Raw genomic sequence first — 18,777 nt, forward strand, 5'->3', positions numbered from 1 at the left:
CTCTTTCTTTCCCAAATGAAAGCTGTTGGTGCCAGAGAAATGGACACCAAATCCAGAGATCGTCCCTGTGTCCTTTTGTTCTCTGACAGAATTTTATGTATCCCGGGTTGGCCTCATTCTGTAGGTAGCCAAGGTTGATCTTGAACTACCTATCCCACCTCTGCCTCCTGAGTGCTGGGATTACAGGCATGGACCACCACACCTGGTACGTGTTGGTGCTGGGGATGGAGCACAAGATTTTCATCATTTTATCTTTACTGGACTAACTGAGCTATATACCACCAACCTCCCTGAGACTTTCTGAGCTTGTCACCCAGTAGCCTAAGGGAGGTCTAGGGGGTGACTGTCTCAGCATTCTAACGTCCCATCCTTTTCCAGGCTTACCAGGGACAGGAATAAAGCTTTGGAAGGTAGGGAGATGAGACATGGTAGGATTCTAACTGCAGGGTTAGGACCAGTGATGGTGGTGATGGACGGAAAGAAAAGAGAGTGTAAAGACAGTATGAAGGGATGACTCTGGGATTTGGGAAGGGAGACCAGTTTGTGGATCGTGCCAAACATTCCTTGATTTGGAATAAAATATTGTAGATGTCAAAGGAGGGAGCTGACTGGCAATGGGGTAGAGGAGGGCACACAGTGATGGTGTCAGTTTTAGAAGCCAATTAAGTGTGAGGTGGCACTGCCTGGGGTGTTAGGCAGTGACAGATGTCCAGTTAATGTCACGGGAAAGGATAAAGCTGGCAGAGCAGGGCGTGGTGGTATCTCCCTGAAATCTCAGTGCACACCGTAGGAGGGCTAAGACAGGAAGATTGTGGATTGCGAGTTCAAGGCTAGTCCAGCCTACAGGACAGGACCCTATCTTGAAAAGCAAACAAAACGAAAGTGTCTGGTGCAGTCTGGCCAGATAGGTGTGTGGGCATGAGAAAGAGCGTGAGGGCCAAGGCTCACATCTGGATGTACCTGTATTCAGGAAGTAAAGAGAAGAGAGGCAGGAGCATAAAAGTAGTCAGTGGGCCATTTCCATGGAGAGTCAAAATCCAGTGTGGGACCAAAGAAACTTGTGGGCCAAGGTGCTAGAAGCCAGTGAAGAGGGGGAGGGAATGATGGGACAATGGAGGCGGCCATCTTAGATTGCCCTCGGTTTAAAAAAAACAAACAAACAAAGGAAACTAGATCAGTTAGTAACTGGATGGACAGAGCAGAGTCCTCATAGTACTGTGAGAGGCTCAGTTAGGCTGTTGGGAAACAGTTTGGTGGTATAGGAAGGTTGAAAATTCCGAAGGAAGAGCATAGCTGGACATGGCGAGAATATCTCGTTTCTAGGGAGATTCCTGGGATGGGAACTCAGACTAGCTGCTGCCGGAGGCTGCTGCCCTGAATTGGCCACAGTAAGCAGGCCTGGTTGTTCAACCTTCTGCAGGCTCAGCTGGGCAGCGTAGCTTCCCAAGGTTGACCTTTGTTTAGCAGTGTAACAATAGTGCCTAGTGAGCAGCAACATTTGTTTCAATTCAGGGGTTTACAAAAAGTACATGGTAGGAGTTGGCTCTGTGTTTTCTTTCAAAGACTGTGCAGTGAAGTGTTAATATGCTAAACTGAATTGGAGGGAGAGAAGTTTAAATCACAGGTGAAGGTTTTTATAACAGAGAATTAAAAGAATTAGTCCAAAATGTATTCGAGCATCCCATGCCAGTTTTATGCCAGTCCTAAAACCCCCAAATTTCCAGGTTGCTTAGAATATTGAAAAGTAAGGGTTTCTATTGCTGTGACAGAATACCTTGACAAAAGCTACTCTCAGGAAAAAGGGGTTTCTTGGGTGTATAGTTTGAGGTTATAGGCCATCATTTCTGAGAAGCAAAGGCAGGAATCTGAAGCGGCTGTTAGAAGCAGAGAAGGAATGAATGCATGCTTACTTGTGTTCAGCCCCATCTCTATACTTATCAGTTCTGCATCCAAGCCTAGGGAATGATGCCACCTATGGTGGGCGGGGGTGGGCACTCTTCCCATTACAATTAACACAATCAAGACAATGCCCCACAGACATGCCCATGGGCCAAACTAATGCCAACAATCAATCCCTTATTGAGATTCTCTTCGTAGCCAATTCTGGATTGTGTCAAAATGGCAATTAAAACTATCCTACATCTGCCTTTAATTCTTTTCAGGTTCAGTCTGTTTTACTTTCTATGAATAGCTAGTTTTACACTCACTGCAGTAAACATATAGCTAGTATTCGCTTCTTTTGGTGAATACAACTCTCTTTTCCTTATTTAATTTGGTTTTAGACTTTGGATACAAAAGACCTTACGATAGAAAAAGTGGTGATCAACGGACAAGAAGTCAAATACACTCTTGGAGAAAGCCAGGGTTACAAAGGATCGCCGATGGAAATCTCCCTTCCCATCGCTCTGAGCAAGTATGGAGACTGTCCTCTTTTTATGTCTGAGTAATGACAAGATATATCTTAGAATTCAGACATCTTCCCCGTGTTTCTAATCCTTGTTTATATGTAGCGATTGGCGATCGCTTCTGTAATCCATGCACATTGGTGTTGACAGTGAAAAGACGGTAAGTTTTTCAAATACTGAAGAAATGAAGTGCATGAGACACTGGTGAGAAGGACACTGGGTGATGCTTCTGGAGTTGCCCATCATTTCGCCGGTGTCAGGAGTGGTGGGGAGGATGCCATTTCCGGATGACCTGGGGAATACGTGAAGCCACGCATTCTTGGCCTCTGCCCCTTGGTGCTGCTACTGCTGGAGTGATGATCGGAATGCTGATTTTAGGGAGGCTGACTTCCTACCACTCCTAGTGTGGGTGCTTAACTGTCTTCTTTAGTTCTCTAAGCCGCCCTCTGCCTAGGAACTGCACTTCCAGATGAGGAAAGCTACTCTCAGAGAAAGCCACTCATTTTAGAAAACAGTAGCCAGGGAGCGAGCATGCCTTACCCCATGATACTTGAGGGAAGGAGAAAGAATAGAAACCATTATCCTGAAACAAGGAGGATCTATTGCCATCTTCTGATATCTTTATGCCTTCTCCCCTTTAAGAAAGAGAAAGGAAACCCAGGCATAGCTTAGGAGACAGGATCATTTACTCTGTTCTACAGGGCAAGAAACCAGTACATTGCGGTCCAGTCATTGCCCTAGTACAGCGGTGGGGTCAGGGTTTCAGTCCAGGTTGGGCCGCTGGAGCTCTCGCTCCTCCCTCGTTATCAATGTTTCTGAGACTCTCTAGGATGGAGAACCAGTTTTTGTTTCCTGTAGTCTATCACAGAAGGATACTTAGAAAATCACTATGTAGGAATTACTTCGAGGAAGAGCTTTTTAAAAATTAGATTCTATAGCTACTAAAATCACTACAAGCTTCTTCCCTTTGACATGACTTAGCATGTCACCTAGCAGTGCTAGGTTGGGTCCTGTGCTGCCACCCTCCACAGAGGTAGGGTGATGACATTGGTTCTCCCACATCCCCACGGCCACAGAAAACACGATCACAGATGCAGAGTGCGAGGCACACTGTGGGCCACTTGGCCGATTATCATCCCATCATGTATCCATCAGTACGCTAGTGAGGAGAAACCGAGGGCTGGCATTCGAGTAGCAAAGAGTCAGATGTATGCATGCTGCTGTGTCCAGAACTCACTCTAGACCGATGAAACCGTGGGATCGCTTGTGCTGTTCCCCATGTGTGTTCTGAATTCAAGCTCCGCGAGGCGTTTTTATAGCCTATGAATACCTGCATTTGTTTCACGCAGAAATCAAGAGGTCGTTATAGAGATTTCCTTCGAGACATCTCCCAAGTCCTCGGCCCTTCAGTGGCTCACTCCCGAGCAGACTTCAGGAAAGCAGCATCCATACCTCTTCAGTCAGTGCCAGGTAAGAGGATGCTCAGAGACTTCCGGGAATTTCCCAGCACCTGCAGGTCTTGTGGAGAAACACACTCCTTTGTTTCACTTTTCATAAAACGACTCATATTCTTCTTGATGTCTTGCTATCAATACCGCTCCTTTTTTTAAAGTCAGATATCTTTAATTTGGAAACAACCTACCAAAATTGAAGTACTTAGGGCTTATACTTAGCTTCCCAAACACCTAGAGTGCATCCTGTGGGGACTCAGTGAATGCGAGGAGAATTCAGTAAACAAGCGTCGTGTGTGTGTGTGTGTGTGTGTGTGTGTGTGTGTGTGTGTGTGTGTGTGTGTGTCGGTTGCAGAAAGGCTACCGGTGAAAAAGAGGACCCTGAGAGACCGAGTTCCTGTTTGTGAAATGTGTTAAGTATATAGTTTCAAAATGGCATGGTTTCCAACCCCTTTACTCTCCATTTTAAAGCTAGAGATAAAATAGGCTGCAGTTAGAGATGGTCTGTTACAAGGACAAAGGCAAAACTTTTCTGAAGAAGAAAGTCCTACTTGTATTAATAATCAAGTCACCTATGATTAAAGAAAGCCCCTCATTAGACATTTATTCTGTTTCCGGGCATCAGGTCATACACTCTGAGTGTTTAGCTATCTTAGCACCCCTGTGTGGTAGCTGTGTGTTAAACTCAGATGCACTTTTTTTTTTTTTAAAGATTTATTCATTTATTATATATAAGTACACTGTTGCTGTCTTCAGACACACCAGAAGAGGGCATCAGATCTCTTTACAGATGGTTGTGAGCCACCATGTGGTTGCTGGGAATTGAACTCAGGACCTCTGGAAAAGCAGTCAGTGCTCTTAACCACTGAGTCATCTCTCCAGCCCCAGATGCACTTTTAAATGTGTAAAGTGTCTAAGCATGACTTACCCACAGTTACTTTGTGTGACACTGCTTGGAATGGTCGTTTTAATCTAAGAAAATTATTTGGAAGAGGGCTGGGGCTGTAGCTAACCCGAAGCCTTGGGAGGGGTCCGCAGCACCCCACGAGCTGGCTGTGGCGGTGTATGCGTGTGTTCGCAGCGCTTGGTAAGTGTGTAGAAGCAGAGGGATAGGAAGTACAGGGCTGGGGTTGGGGATTTAGCTCAGTGGTAGAGCGCTTGCCTAGGAAGCGCAAGGTCCTGGGTTCGGTCCCCAGCTCCAAAAAAAAGAACCAAAAAAAAAAAGGAAGTACAGGGCTGCCGGGCAGTGATGGCACATGGGAGGCAGAGACAGGCTGATCTCTGTGAGTTCAAGGCCAGCCTAGTCCACAGAGTGACTTCCAAGACAACCAGGGTTGCATAGAGAAACCCTGTCTTAACCTCCTCTCTCCCCAAATCACAAGGTATCCTTGGTTACATAGCTAACTGGAGGACAGCATGGGATACATGTGACCTTGTCTCAAAAAAAAAAAAAAAAAAAAAAAAGACAAACACTCCGACACCCCAGAACAACAGTAACAAAATCCACAGAGAATGACTTGAAAAGAGCAAAAAGTTTTAGACAGGAATATACAAGCTGTGTATACGGTATGGTTTCATAATAGCTGGCTTTGAATCAGTATTTCTCATAGACTTGCGTAGGAGGTAAAGTTAATAAGTATCTAATGCGTGTAAATCCAAAGAATGTCAGTTTTAAATATGCCATTCCCGGGTTTTCACTGGCAGTGGTGTCTAAAGTACAGGAGACGGATTAAGAATCCGTTGCAGTTGCCTGGGAACATGCAGACGGGACTTTGACGGATGGTTTCAGCTGTTGTGCACAGATATTTCTTTCCCCAAGTTTGACTAGCCCAGTGAAAGTTGTTTAGAAACACTGTAGCATTGCCACCTGTCCACAGCCTGGTGAGAAAACCCAGGCAGCGTGTTCCAGGATCCTGCCTCAGGAGAAAGAACCGGTTAGTTCTTTTGGTTGTACTTTGTCCCAATATTATATATATTTTAAAAGACGTATCCATTTTTATTGTATGTTTATGGCTGTTTTGCCCGCATATATGTCTGTGCACCACATATGTACAGTGCCCAAGAAAGCCAGAAGAGAGTGCTGGATCTATAGTTACAGTGCTGTATATAGTTAATAGTTATAGTGCTGTAACTATAGTTACAGGCAGCTGTTAAAGGGCATGTAGGTGTTGAGAACTGAACAACCCCCCCCCCGCCCCCTCCCGTACTCCCTCCCTCTGCAAGAGTAGCAAGTGTGGTATTTTTGATGGAGGTGGAGTGAGGCCAAGCAGGGAGTGTTAATAGTGGCGACTGTAGTTTCAAAACAGGGTTCTGTGTTCCCCTCCCTGCCTGTCCTCGAACTCAGATCCCCCCAGCCTCTTCTTCTGGAGTGTGGGATTAAAGGATATGCCACCATGCCTGGATAGCCATGGCATTTTCAGTGTGTTTTAGTAGAGTCTGAGGGGGTTTTTCAAGTTTTTATTTTATTGTTAAAACCAGCACATAATGTATTATGGTAGATATCACGACATTTTTTGTTTTAAACGAAACATATTTAGGAGCACCTAGGGATTTTCAGGAAGTCCAGGATTTTTAACAGCTTCAGTGAAGGGTGTTAGGCACAGCGCAGTGTCCTGACAAAGCCTGGCTTCTTTGCGTAGTAACAGTAGATCAGACACAGGCAGTTTAGAAAATTGCAGGGTGGATGTCCATTCTTGGTCAGAGCATGTTTCCAACAGACTGACTTGGATGCAGAGGGAGCTTCTGGAGCGTGTAAAAAGAGCCTGTCTAGATGGTCCCGAGCAAACGCGTGCTCTCTCCGTTTCCTTGTTTTTATTGTCTGAGTCAGCCGGCTGCAGACTGACATGTCAAGACAATAACTTTTCTCAAGTTGCTTTCTTGAGAACTCTGGCATCCTGTTAGATGTCAGCTAGAGACAGTGGGTTTCATGTTAAAATGAGGGTGAGGAAGCCCAAGGCTTCGGTTGCAGGTCTTTTAGAGCCTCCGGGAGGCTGATGTTCCTAGGGACATACTAAGACAGTGTGATAAGTTTGCAAGTTTGTTTCATAATAGCCCGTTTTCCCTCCGGGCTTCTATGAGTTCCTCTATGGATGTGACTGGTAACAGTGCTGAACAGTTTATGTCACGATTCAATGGAATTGTGAGGGTTCACAAGAGATAAAGAATGTGTGTGTGTGTGTGTGTGTGTGTGTGTGTGTGTGTGTGTGTGTGGGCACGCATGTACACATGTGGGGTGTTGTTTGCATGTGTATGGAAGCCAGAGATTGACACCAGGTGTCTTCTCCAGTCTCCTAATTTATGTTTTGATACAAGGTATCTCATTGAACCTGGAACTCACCAACTAGACTAGACTAAGCCAGTGAGGTCCAGTGGTCCTCCTGCCTCCACCTCTCCAGCACCAGGATTACAGGAGTATGCTTCAGGACCAGGGTTTACAAAAACAAACATTAACCAAACCAAACCAAAAAAAAACAAAACAAAACAGAACAAAACAAACCTGTGGGTGCAGGGGCCAAACGCAGGTCCTCATGCTTGCCTGACAAGCCATTTATTCAGTGAGCCGGCTTCTCAACCCTGATATCTGAGTATCTTAAACCCATAGATCTATTTTTGCTGCTCTAAAAGATCCCGCGAGATTTGAAAACTATATTACTCTTTAGATAGAAGATACATAAAATTGGTGCTCTGACTTTAATTATTTCTATGTAACTTGGTTTGTGAGAAAAGGGAATAACTGTTTCTTACCTTTCTCTGTTTTAGGCCATCCACTGCAGGGCAATCCTCCCTTGCCAAGACACTCCTTCTGTGAAGTTAACCTACACCGCAGAGGTAAGCATTACGAGTTATAGCCGAATTAAATAAGAAAATGTGTAATGATAAAGGGAGACAATTCAAATTTTAGAGGTAGAAATATTGTACTCGGTACGTTCTCACTGAGATCCATTTTGGATCTCTAATAAAAAGGTAGCTTTAAACATTATAATTATGAAAAGGGCAAATCATCCTATTCTCATCTCAAAGGAGAAGTTAAAATTCTAGATCTAAAGATTTCGAATTTAAGACCATTTTTCCCCCAAAAGTACATTCTGCAGCCATGACACCTGTGTGCGGAGGTCCCAGGCAGCATCTGTTAGACTTGTCTGTACGTTGTGTCCAGTTCCTCTGTCACTGGTACTGCTGACCCCTTTGGTGAGGGTTGGATTATAATTAACGAACACCCTTCCAGAGGCTGGGTCTCCTTAGACCAAGCACATAAAAGGAGGACCAATGTTTATTTTTTTTTAAAGATTCATTTATTTATTAGATATAAGTACACTGTATCTGTCTTCAGACACACCAGAAGAGGGTATCAGATGTCATTACAGATGGTTGTGAGCCACCATGTGGTTGCTGGGATTTGAACTCAAGACCTCTAGAAGAGCAGTTAGTGCTCTTAACCACTGAGCCATCTCTCCAGCCCCAGGACCAGTATTTATTGATGGGAGTGACTTCCTACCCCGGTCTCTCTGTAGCCCAGACATACTTTGTTAGTGTTATAGAAAATTATGCTTGCAGGCACGGACTTTCTGAGTTCAGGACTCTTCTCTACCACTGAACTGTATGACCATTGCAAGTCTGAATGACCTCACAGCTGAGATGGCCACGAACCATCCCTAACCATGCTGTTAGTGTCTGAGGGCCACTGCTGTCCCGTGAACATCTTGTTACCTAAACAAGGAGAGGATGAAGCTGACCCCTGCTGGCTAACTCTGGCTTCAGAGCTCTGTTCTCCGTCTCCATTATAGCTGGGAGGCTTGATCTGTGCAAGAACAGGAGGTCAAACCTGTGTGTGCTTGCTACGTCACGAACACTCCTGGTTCTCAGGATTCTGAAGCTAAGAGACACACATCCATGACCTTCTGTTTTATGATTTCCAGAAAAAGGGATTTCATGGTTTCCAGCCAGAGTTGTAGTTACTCCTCCTCAGAAAATACTGTTCGTACCTCCAAGTTCTAAGTGTAAAATGGCCAAAGCTATATTCTCTGGCCCGCTATGAGTATATCATCCTTTGAGTTTGTTTGGGGGCATGGAGGGGACAGTTGTGGAGTGAACAGTTGGTGGTTGGGAGTTTTACTTGTGGTGCTTCCGGTCTGCTCATTTTTATTATTCCTTGCAGAAAGTCTGTGACATTTTACCCATATTTGGTGAGAAAACTGAGGCTCCGGGAGGTTATACACATACCCACTGAGTTAGTGTTCTAATGTAGCTTCTCTCCAAATCCTGCTCTTAGTACTCCTGGATGAATGGAAAGATCTATCACATTCATGATTTAAACGGTTTTTCATGTTGCTGATTCTCTTTACAAAACTCACATGCATGTGCATTTTGAGTCCAGAGTCTGTTTATCGTATCAATAGTCAAGAAGTGGTGAAAAAAAATCATTCACATTTTTAGTTTAAGATCCATAGACCCCTGCTTTATAATTAGAAGGGATTGTTTTTCTTTCGACCAGGTATCTGTCCCCAAAGAACTGGTGGCTCTCATGAGTGCCATCCGTGATGGAGAAGCCCCTGACCCAGAAGACCCCAGCAGGAAGATATACAGATTTAACCAGAGGGTAAGAGCAGATTGGCGTCTAGGTTCTGTCTCAGTCGTGAAAACGACCTAGCCAAGGGAGTCTGGGAACACAGTGAACTTTTTTTTTTTTTTTTTTTTTTTTTTTTTTTTTTTTTTTTTTGGTTGTTTTGAGACAGGTTTTCTCTGTGGCCCTGGATTTCCTGGAACTCCCTCTGTAGACCAGGCTGGCCTCCAACTCACAGAGCTCTGCTTCCCAAGTGCTTGGACTGAGTGCTGGGATTAAAGGAGTGTGCCACTAGTGCCCAGCCTGGCTTCCTGTTTTAAGCACTCATTCTCTCACTGGCTCTACACATCAGTGTGCGCTGTGGCCGGCCAGACTCTGTAGATGGGAGAGTTGCCAGAAAAGGACAGTATGACTACTGCCCTGTAAGTTAAAAATCTGACACAGCTGGGACTTCACTGAATGTGTATCTTTGACGTTCAGGGAACAGAATGGGCCTGTCTGTGTTTACCTACGTTCGAGATATGTTTTCTTCTTCTTTTTTTTTTTTTTTTTTCCGGAGCTGGGGACCGAACCCAGGGCCTTGCGCTTGCTAGGCAAGCGCTCTACCACTGAGCTAAATCCCCAACCGAGATATGTTTTCTTAATTGTCTTCCCAGTGGACAATGTTACTTCCTCTTGGCACCTACGATAGCATAGCTTTGGCATCTCCTTATTGCTTGTTTAAAATAGAAAGGAATTTAGGGGGAAAATGTTTTAAAAAGTTGGTGGGGAGAAATATAAGGGAATATAATATAAGTCTAAAATATAAGGGAAAAAAATATAAGGTCCAAAGTATAAGGGAAAGGCATCTGTGTACTTAGCTGTTACTTTTTGAGAAATTCTTAGTGTACCGTTTAAATTTGTTCAATCCTGGGTTTTGCCTGTCAGTAGCCTTCCCTTCCGTGGAATAAGAGGGAAATGGGTGTTTCGAAGTGTTTCCGTATCGTGCGTTTGAACTATTTGAGAACGACTGGAAGATAGTTCATAGCAATGCTTGGAGATTTAAAGAATCGCATACTTTTCTATCTGAACTGTCCGGCTAACCCCATTTCTGTGCACTGATGCAGAGCCTTCTGTCTGTGTTTGTCTCCTCCAGGTTCCCATACCGTGCTACCTGATTGCTTTAGTCGTTGGCGCTTTAGAAAGCAGGTGAGTTTTGCACAAATTTTGAGGTTTATAAAAAGATGAGACCGTAGGCAAGTAAAACCGCAGGCAGGGTTGATAGGTAGAACGTGGTGTACTGCCCAAGATGTTGGGCTGACGGCTCTAGAGAGATTCAAATAGTTATAAATCGCAGACAGCAAATTAATCCTGGTTAAAAAAGTCTCTACCACTGTGCCTTAAGTTTTCCTAATGTGAAGTGAGCACGCTCTTAGGTTTAGGCTGAAAGCTTAAACAGGTCATGTCTCACCTTCTCCATTTCCTTCTCCTAGAAACTATAATCTGCCACTCCAGCCTCATAGTTAGCCTCATGAGATAAGAAATGTAAAGCCCAACTAAAAAACAAAAACAAAATTAAAAAATTTGGGGGTTGGGGATTTGGCTCAGTGGTAGAGCGCTTGCCTAGCAAGTGCAAGGTCCTGGTTCGGTCCCCAGCTCCAAAAAAAAAAAAAAAAAAAGAAAGAAAGAAAGAAATGTAAAGCCCTCAGAATCCTAGAAATAATACAGAAATAGGGTATTTTGTTTAAAGTTTTACCAATAGCTAAAGTGTTCTTCCGTTTGGCTGGTTATTTTGTCTTGTAGCCAGAGTCTCGTTGTATAGCTCTGGCTGGCCTGGAACCCACTATGTAGACCAGGCTGGCTTTGAACTCACAGAGATCTACCTGCCTCTGCCTCCCACGTGCTGTGATGAAAGGTGTGTGTCACCACACCCAGTTTCTTTTATCTTTTTTCTTTTTTTCAGGAACTGGGGACCTAACCCAGGGCCTTGCGCTTGCTAGGCAAGTGCTCTGCTACTGAGCTAAATCCCCAACCCCCACACCCAGTTTCTTAGTTCAATTATTTATCCAGGTGTGAATGTATATGTGTAGCAGGTGCACTTATGTGTGTTGGGCATAGTACATTTGCACACTTGGTAACCACTGTTCTGTTTATATGCCTACAATCTACGTTGGTTACTTCATAGAAATAGAATCACACAGCACGAACCTCTTGCTGACCACTCTAGTTCATTGAGCATAGTATACACGAAGCTTAGCTGCGTTAAATTGCATGACAAGACTTCTTGCTTTTTTTCACTGATTTATTACGTGCATGTCCAGAGTAACCAAGTGTGTGACTATCCCTACCCTGGGATTATCTTGTTCAATCCCTGCCTGGGTTTCTGCATTGTGAGACTGAGAGAGGAGCCTGTATTCCCAGAAGTCTTAGCACACAGCCAGGAGCTAACCTTCAGGGACACTTCATGCCTCTGTTTTCCTTTAACCTGGACCTCGCCTCCTTCGAAAGTTACTGCTGTGTGTTGAACAGCAGCTTAGCTACCTCAAGCTATTTGGCCTCCTCCCTCCCCGACAGTGCATGGCCAGTCCCGTCTTACTTCACAAGGGTTTGTTATTATAAGATGTCAAGGTTCTTCTTAGATCCTTTCTTCTGAAGAAGCCTTTTCACTTTGCAGGCAAATTGGCCCAAGAACTCTGGTGTGGTCTGAGAAAGAGCAGGTGGAGAAGTCTGCTTATGAATTCTCTGAGGTTGGTCATGCGTACCCTTCCTAATGACTATGAGATGGTAGATTTGGGTTTGTGGGCAGTGTGGTAGCCGTGAGCACTGCCCCGTGCGTTGCGGCCGCTACTTCCTGCCTATCACTTCAATAAAGACTTTTAACTTGCAACCTTCGCTGAAAGTCGTTTTGCACTTTTGAGAAAGGACTGTTAGGACCGATAAGAGGAGATGTGCACTCATTCATTGTTTGTTTGTTTGTTTTCCCAGACTGAATCCATGCTTAAAATTGCAGAAGATCTGGGGGGACCCTATGTTTGGGGACAGTACGACCTGTTGGTCCTGCCCCCATCCTTCCCGTACGGAGGCATGGAGAATCCTTGTCTCACATTCGTAACCCCTACTCTATTGGTAAGAAAGAGTTCTTTAGAAATGGAGCTCTCAAAAATAAGTCTGTACGAAGGGCTGGGGCGAGGCTCAGTAGATAAAGCGCTTGCTGCATTATTAATGAGGACTTGAGTTTGACTTCTGGGAACCCAAGGGAAAAGCCTGGGTGTGATTGTATGGACCAGTCCTGGACTAGGAGGTGGAGGCAGGCAGGTCCTGGACCATAGCCTTCTTTCTTGGCCCAGGCCAATGAGAGATACTGTCTGAAAATACAAGGAGGGCAGCTTGTGAATACTGTAAGCTAAGGTTGTTCTCTGGCTTCCACACATTTCACACATGGAAACACACATATGCACACACACACAGATGGGAAGAATTTTGGATGCCTAGCAATATTTTTAATATATTTTTGTTCGTATAGCCTTTGTCTCTAATTTTATTACTAGTTGTGGTTATCAAAACTTCACTTTTTCAAAGGAGAACGATTTGGCCATTGGGGAAAGGGAATTCTATATTCAGAGTATTATGAAATGTTGACTGCAGCCCTGCCATGCGACATAATTTGGATGAATTATCTATCTAGATAAAGGATCCACACCATTTATACTTGGCAGTCAGGTAGTAGGCAAACAAAACCTTAGTGCCCAGCGTCTGAGATTGGCCTACTGCATATTGCTTTTTAGACCGAGTAAGCGTCTTTGAATTCTACTTAGAATCCAGCAAGGACTTAATTAGCACCTAAGTAGATTGGACTATGCCATAGAACACACTGGACGGTATAAACTTTTCTTTAATATATTGTGAATGAAAAGAAAGGAGAGAGCCGGAAGTTGTTCTTTACGTCCTCATGTAGACCAGAGCTCAGACCTAGTGACATCCTCCTCAGTGCTGCCTGCCTGTTACTCCAGCCTCAGAAAGCAGAGATGAGATTTCCCAGAGCAAGCTGCCTGGCGAGACTTGCCGTAATGCAGAACTCTGGGTTTTATTGAGAGACCTTGCCTCAAGGTGGACTATCCTTGGGCTTCCACTGCACATGTACCCATAGATGTACACACACACACACACACACACACACACACACACACACACACACACACACACAGTGAGAAGGGATATATTGGATGGGAGTAGGGAAGTGGTCTCTGGAGTTAGAGAGAAGCCTATTAGCCTAGTAGGTGTTAAAAAGCTTTCTGTGATTAGGGAAGGAACAAACACTCTTTTTTGCTTTCCAATCCCTGTCTCCTGAACCTGTTGAGGTACCAGAGTAGACATACAGTGGTCCTTCAGGCCAGTCTGAGAGGTAAGGCGGGTGCTGTCAGCCGCAGCCTGTCATCTGATGATGGACGTCCTAAGATGTTTTCTTCTTTTGCAGGCAGGTGACAAGTCACTCTCTAATGTAAGTGAGACTTCCCTGTTACCGTCTTAACCCCTAGAAGCTGTCAAAATGCCCACTGTATTGCTAAGAAGATATTATTGTGAAGGAAAACTGGGCTCATCCTCTTGCTACTTCAGCAATTAGATTTAAAAGATTAAAGAAAATTTGGGTAGATATATATGATACATAATCACAAGACAAATACTGTAATTTCCTATATAAAGCATTTTAATGGGCTTACATGTTCATTTAATTTAATATTTTCTATGCTTTTTTTTTTTCTGGGTGGTAGTTGTTTCTAATCCATTAGCGTGTTCTATACATTTTAGTCTTTGATTACATTGCATGTTCCTCCCAAAATAATTTTCGAATATGTTTTTAAAAACATTGAGTCACATGAAGTTAAAAGAAAGTATTTAAGTAAGGACTTGCCTTTTAGGATGAGGTACTCCGTCTGATCACCAATCCCTTCACACTGTCCCCTTCAGGTTATTGCACACGAAATATCGCATAGCTGGACAGGGAACCTAGTGACTAACAAGACTTGGGATCACTTCTGGTATGATGGGCTTTTATTGGTTGCTCTTGAGGATTCCCCACCCCTACCCTCACCCCTCACTCCCCCCCCCCATCCCCTGTGCACAGGCAAGCAAGCCACTGCTGTTTCCTCTACATCTCATTTCTCTCTCCTGCGGTCACTATGATACACAGAGTTTCAAAATTGCATTAAATCCTGCAGCACCTGTCACAGCAGTTGATACAGTCCAGGTGTGCAGTCTATTCCTGCTGCTAACTTTCCGACATTGCTTCATTGTTACACAGACTTGTCAAAAGCGAAATTGCCACTTCCTCTTCTCTGCTGCCACCTGCTGGGCTGGGCTTGCTATGGTCTTTGTTGACTGCCAGGGCCTGTCTAGGCATCAGGGACTGGGATGTAGATGCTGTGCTATAGATGAGGGTTCTCTCCTCCCTGGGAAAACAAAAAAGAAAATATCCCCTTGGCTAAGATGCTGTGTCCTTTCTGCTGGGACAGTTCCCATTTTTCCGTTCTCTTTCAGGTTAAACGAAGGACATACCGTCTATTTAGAGCGCCACATTTGTGGGCGGTTGTTTGGGGAAAAATTCAGACATTTCCACGCTTTAGGAGGATGGGGAGAGCTACAGAACACGGTAAGCAGGGTGGGCTTTTAGAGGAGTCACCCAGCCTTGTTGAGTTACCACCAAACTGGGTTAATAAAGTATCTTTTTAGCAACAAGGTAGCCATTTTTACAGGTGTAGAGAATGCAGCAGGTACCATGTAATTGTCTCTTGGCACATGCCCTGCATAACCCTGTTCCAAACTGGGAGCCAAGAAACACAAGTTCTCTGCCCCTCACATTGGATTCTGAGACAGGAGTCTCTGTGTAACAGCCCTGGCTGTCCCGGAATTCACTTTGTAGACCAGGCTGGCATCAAATTCAGAGATCTGCCATGCCAGCCTCTGCCTCCCAAGTGCTGCGATTGAAGGTGTGTCTCACCCTTCCCTGGCCCTAATACTTGTGAATTTCCAAGTGCACTCCCCCCAAACTCTCAACGTGTAGCTCAGACATTCAACCATTTTTCTAGTCCTTTTGTCAAAGCGAAGCCGGTTCTTAGCAAGGAATATCCGAGACATAATTTGCCACTCATGTAGTTAGACTCCAGGAGGGATGGAAACATATTGTTCGCAGTCTGTAAGTCGAAGGTTTAGCCTGCTGTGTCCCTGAGTGAAGTGGATCCTCCCTAGTGCTGACTGGAGCAGTAGAAGTCCTCTTCCTACATGGGTGAGCGCTCATCTTCCTTCATTGGTTTGCAGATAAAGACTTTCGGGGAGTCCCATCCCTTCACCAAGCTCGTGGTCGATCTGAAGGACGTAGACCCCGATGTGGCCTACTCCTCCATTCCCTACGAGAAGGGCTTCGCCTTGCTCTTCTACCTGGAACAACTTCTTGGGGGACCGGGTAAGTAGCTGTCCTTGTCCGGCTGTTGGTTTTTGATTGGTTGGTTGGCTGGTCGTTGTTTGTGTGTCTTGGAGGGCGACGGGAAGAGCAGAGATGGGTTGTAAAGTATTTCTTGTCTTTTTGTACAACCAATTGTTTCTGCTGGAGACGTCTGTATTGCTACCTGATGCCGCCTTCATCCACAAAACCTCACACAACCCCTTAATCTATGTAATGCGGCTTGACTTTTTTTTTTTAAATACCATTATACTTATGGAATTAGGGTAATAGCATATATCCATAGAAAAACTTCCTGTACTCCAGAAGGTTATGAGTGACAAACAAGAGAGAGCCCTCCTACCCCTCGACAGCTCCCGGGGTCACCTCATTAACACTTCAATACGAGTGGCCCCAGATCTTCTTATTCTAGGGATAGATGAACAGTCAGTCTCTCTCTGTCTCTCTCTCTGTCTCTCTGTCTCTCTGTCTCTCTATCTCTGTCTCTCTGTCTCTCTATCTCTGTCTCTCTCTGTCTCTGTCTCTCTCTGTCTGTCTGTCTCTCTCTCGCACACACACACACACACACACACACACACACACACACACACACACACACCCGGAATAATTCTAATAACAAAATAAGGGATCCTATAGACACTCTCTTACCCGTGGGTTCACTTTCTCCACTGAAGTTCCCAACGGTCGGTTGCTGCAATTCTCTTTTCTTCAAGTTTTCATGGATGTGACATCATGGCTTTCTCCTTACCATGGGTCTTAGCCACCTCAGCATAGGGTTTCCCCCTTGCTTTTTTACTGCATGGCTTCACTTTGGAATATCTAAATTGCCAGCACTGTCCTCGTCTTGCATCCCGTGGCCTTCAGTAAATAAAAGAAATACTCCTGGAACACAAGCCTTGTGTATCTCAGTGGGGCTCTGAGAGCCCGAGTGGCTTAGTAGAGTATTTGGAGAGAGACCAGTCATGCTGCTTTTTATCACAGTGTGTCCTCATGATTCTGCTTCATTACTAGTTATCGCTGTTAACCACTTCCCGTGCCACAAACGCGAATTAAAGTTTCCCATAGCTCTGTCCCTATGGAACACAGTAGGACTGTAGGGTTTGATACTGTGTGCCCCTTAGGCAAGAGAGTTTGACTGTCTTGGGTATTCGTTTGTTCTGCATCTGTATTTTTACATTCTTAAGCTCAATATTTTGTAGTCAGTGCGCAGGACTGTCTCTCACACAGATGTGCTGAGTTTATGCGATGTTATACCGGTGGTCTGGGAGGGGTCCCCGTTTCGATCGACTTTGAAGGCACCTGCCCTTCCATTCCATTGGTCGGATCTCACTGCCCCTCCTTCCCATCAATGAGGGTCATTGCTTTAGAACTTCCTCTGAATCTTGATTGTGTCCTCCTGGCTGGAAGGAGGTTTTTCCTCTTTCCTCTGTCAACAGAGACTTCAAGGCTCATCTTGAGACCTGCCTCCTATCTTGAACATTCTTTCACAGTCCAAAGCTCGCCTTGGTCCTTTGAGTGTTCTCTGTTGCCCGTGGTTACCACCAGAGCAATGTCAACTGCAAAAAGAGGTCAAAGAATTGCCTTCCTGCGAGTTGATTTCTTTTTCTTTCTTTTAACTTTTGTTACTCCTAGAGGTGTTTCTAGGATTCCTAAAGGCTTATGTGGAGAAGTTTTCCTACCAGAGCGTAACCACTGATGACTGGAAGAGTTTCCTGTATGCTCACTTTAAAGATAAGGTCAGCTTTAAATTCTTTCTATTTTTCACGCTCCGTATAGCTCTATAAACTACTCGTTAGGCCCTGTGTATTTCTTAATCATAAGTATTGGCTCAGAATTTGCCACCCTGTTTGTATGTTAATTAGCTAGATTTAATCATTCCGTTTACCTATGTCAAAATGTCATGTTGTATTTCAGAAACAGACATAATGATGATCCGTTGCCTAATACGAACTTTCAAAAGTAATGGGATTCAGACATTACTGCGATGTGACAGAGTAGAATAAATTGTATCTGATCACTCAACCTTTGTTGTGGGTGGCTCATCTGCCTGTTTGTTACAACCTCAGGACAAGTCTTTCTAGCCGTCAGGAACTGGGTGTGCTTCCTGTTCACAGGTGGATCTTCTCAATCAAGTTGATTGGAATGCCTGGCTCTATGCTCCTGGCCTGCCTCCTGTCAAACCCAAGTGGGTACTCACTTGCTAACCTGCCTCCTTTCCTTCTTCCTGTCTATTTTGTCTCTCGTTTGTGGTTTAGTTTTTGTTTCCCCTTGCTGTCCAGAACTGGCTCTGGAGACCAGGCTAGCCTCAAACTCACAGAGATCTGCCTTCCTCCACATCCCAAGTATTGGGATTTCAAGCCTGTGTCACCACTGCACAGAGAGTATTCGGCCTCTTGTTATTGCTACACGGCATGCTAACCCGCAGATGTGTTGGGCTGCATGTGCAGCGATCTCAGGACAGGTTGCCTGAGGCCTGCAGGTTGGACACACCTAACCTTAGCCCTTTCGGTTTATCTGGAAAGATCGTGTGCTTTTCTTAAACCGTTACCAGTCAGCAGAGTACACAGAGGCTTAGATTTCTTAGATTTCCATAGTTTACAAACAGATCTGTTGAACTGATTGCAATTACTACTGAATGTCTCTGCCCGAGGATGGTGAGAGACTCAGGGAGAGTGAGATATTTTGTCCTTTTGAAGGTCTTGTGAAGGTTAGTTATGATGGCTGCCTGTCACCCCAGACCTCAGGAGGAGACGGGAGGATCATGAGCTCAGGGCTCATGTAGCAAGACCTGTTCTAAAATACACATTTAGAACAGTAAGAAAAAAATTAGCATTTTCTGTTATAGTATATATACTAATATTTTATCTATCCTTAAGTTATTATCCCTATTTCTACAAGTAGTTAATTTAGTGTTAGCTGACCAGAGTG

General features: G+C 44.6%; 1 protein-coding gene across 2 annotated transcripts in view; it reads left to right on the plus strand.

The window, feature by feature from the left end:
* The window catches only part of Lta4h (leukotriene A4 hydrolase), a 31,773-nt gene that overhangs the window by 3,948 nt on the left and 9,048 nt on the right, over positions 1-18,777 (plus strand). For both annotated transcript variants that reach the window (NM_001030031.2, XM_087556304.1), the window contains exons 2-14: positions 2,283-2,413; positions 3,755-3,875; positions 7,616-7,684; positions 9,348-9,452; positions 10,552-10,604; positions 12,070-12,142; positions 12,381-12,521; positions 13,870-13,893; positions 14,361-14,431; positions 14,931-15,042; positions 15,708-15,852; positions 17,482-17,585; positions 17,964-18,034. In NM_001030031.2, coding sequence (NP_001025202.1) covers positions 2,283-2,413; positions 3,755-3,875; positions 7,616-7,684; positions 9,348-9,452; positions 10,552-10,604; positions 12,070-12,142; positions 12,381-12,521; positions 13,870-13,893; positions 14,361-14,431; positions 14,931-15,042; positions 15,708-15,852; positions 17,482-17,585; positions 17,964-18,034 — 1,220 coding nt within the window. The remainder of the gene's footprint in view (positions 1-2,282; positions 2,414-3,754; positions 3,876-7,615; positions 7,685-9,347; positions 9,453-10,551; positions 10,605-12,069; positions 12,143-12,380; positions 12,522-13,869; positions 13,894-14,360; positions 14,432-14,930; positions 15,043-15,707; positions 15,853-17,481; positions 17,586-17,963; positions 18,035-18,777) is intronic.

Source organism: Rattus norvegicus, chromosome 7 (assembly GCF_021556685.1).
Source record: "Rattus norvegicus strain SHRSP/BbbUtx chromosome 7, alternate assembly SHRSP_T2T, whole genome shotgun sequence".
NCBI lineage: Eukaryota > Metazoa > Chordata > Mammalia > Rodentia > Muridae > Rattus > Rattus norvegicus.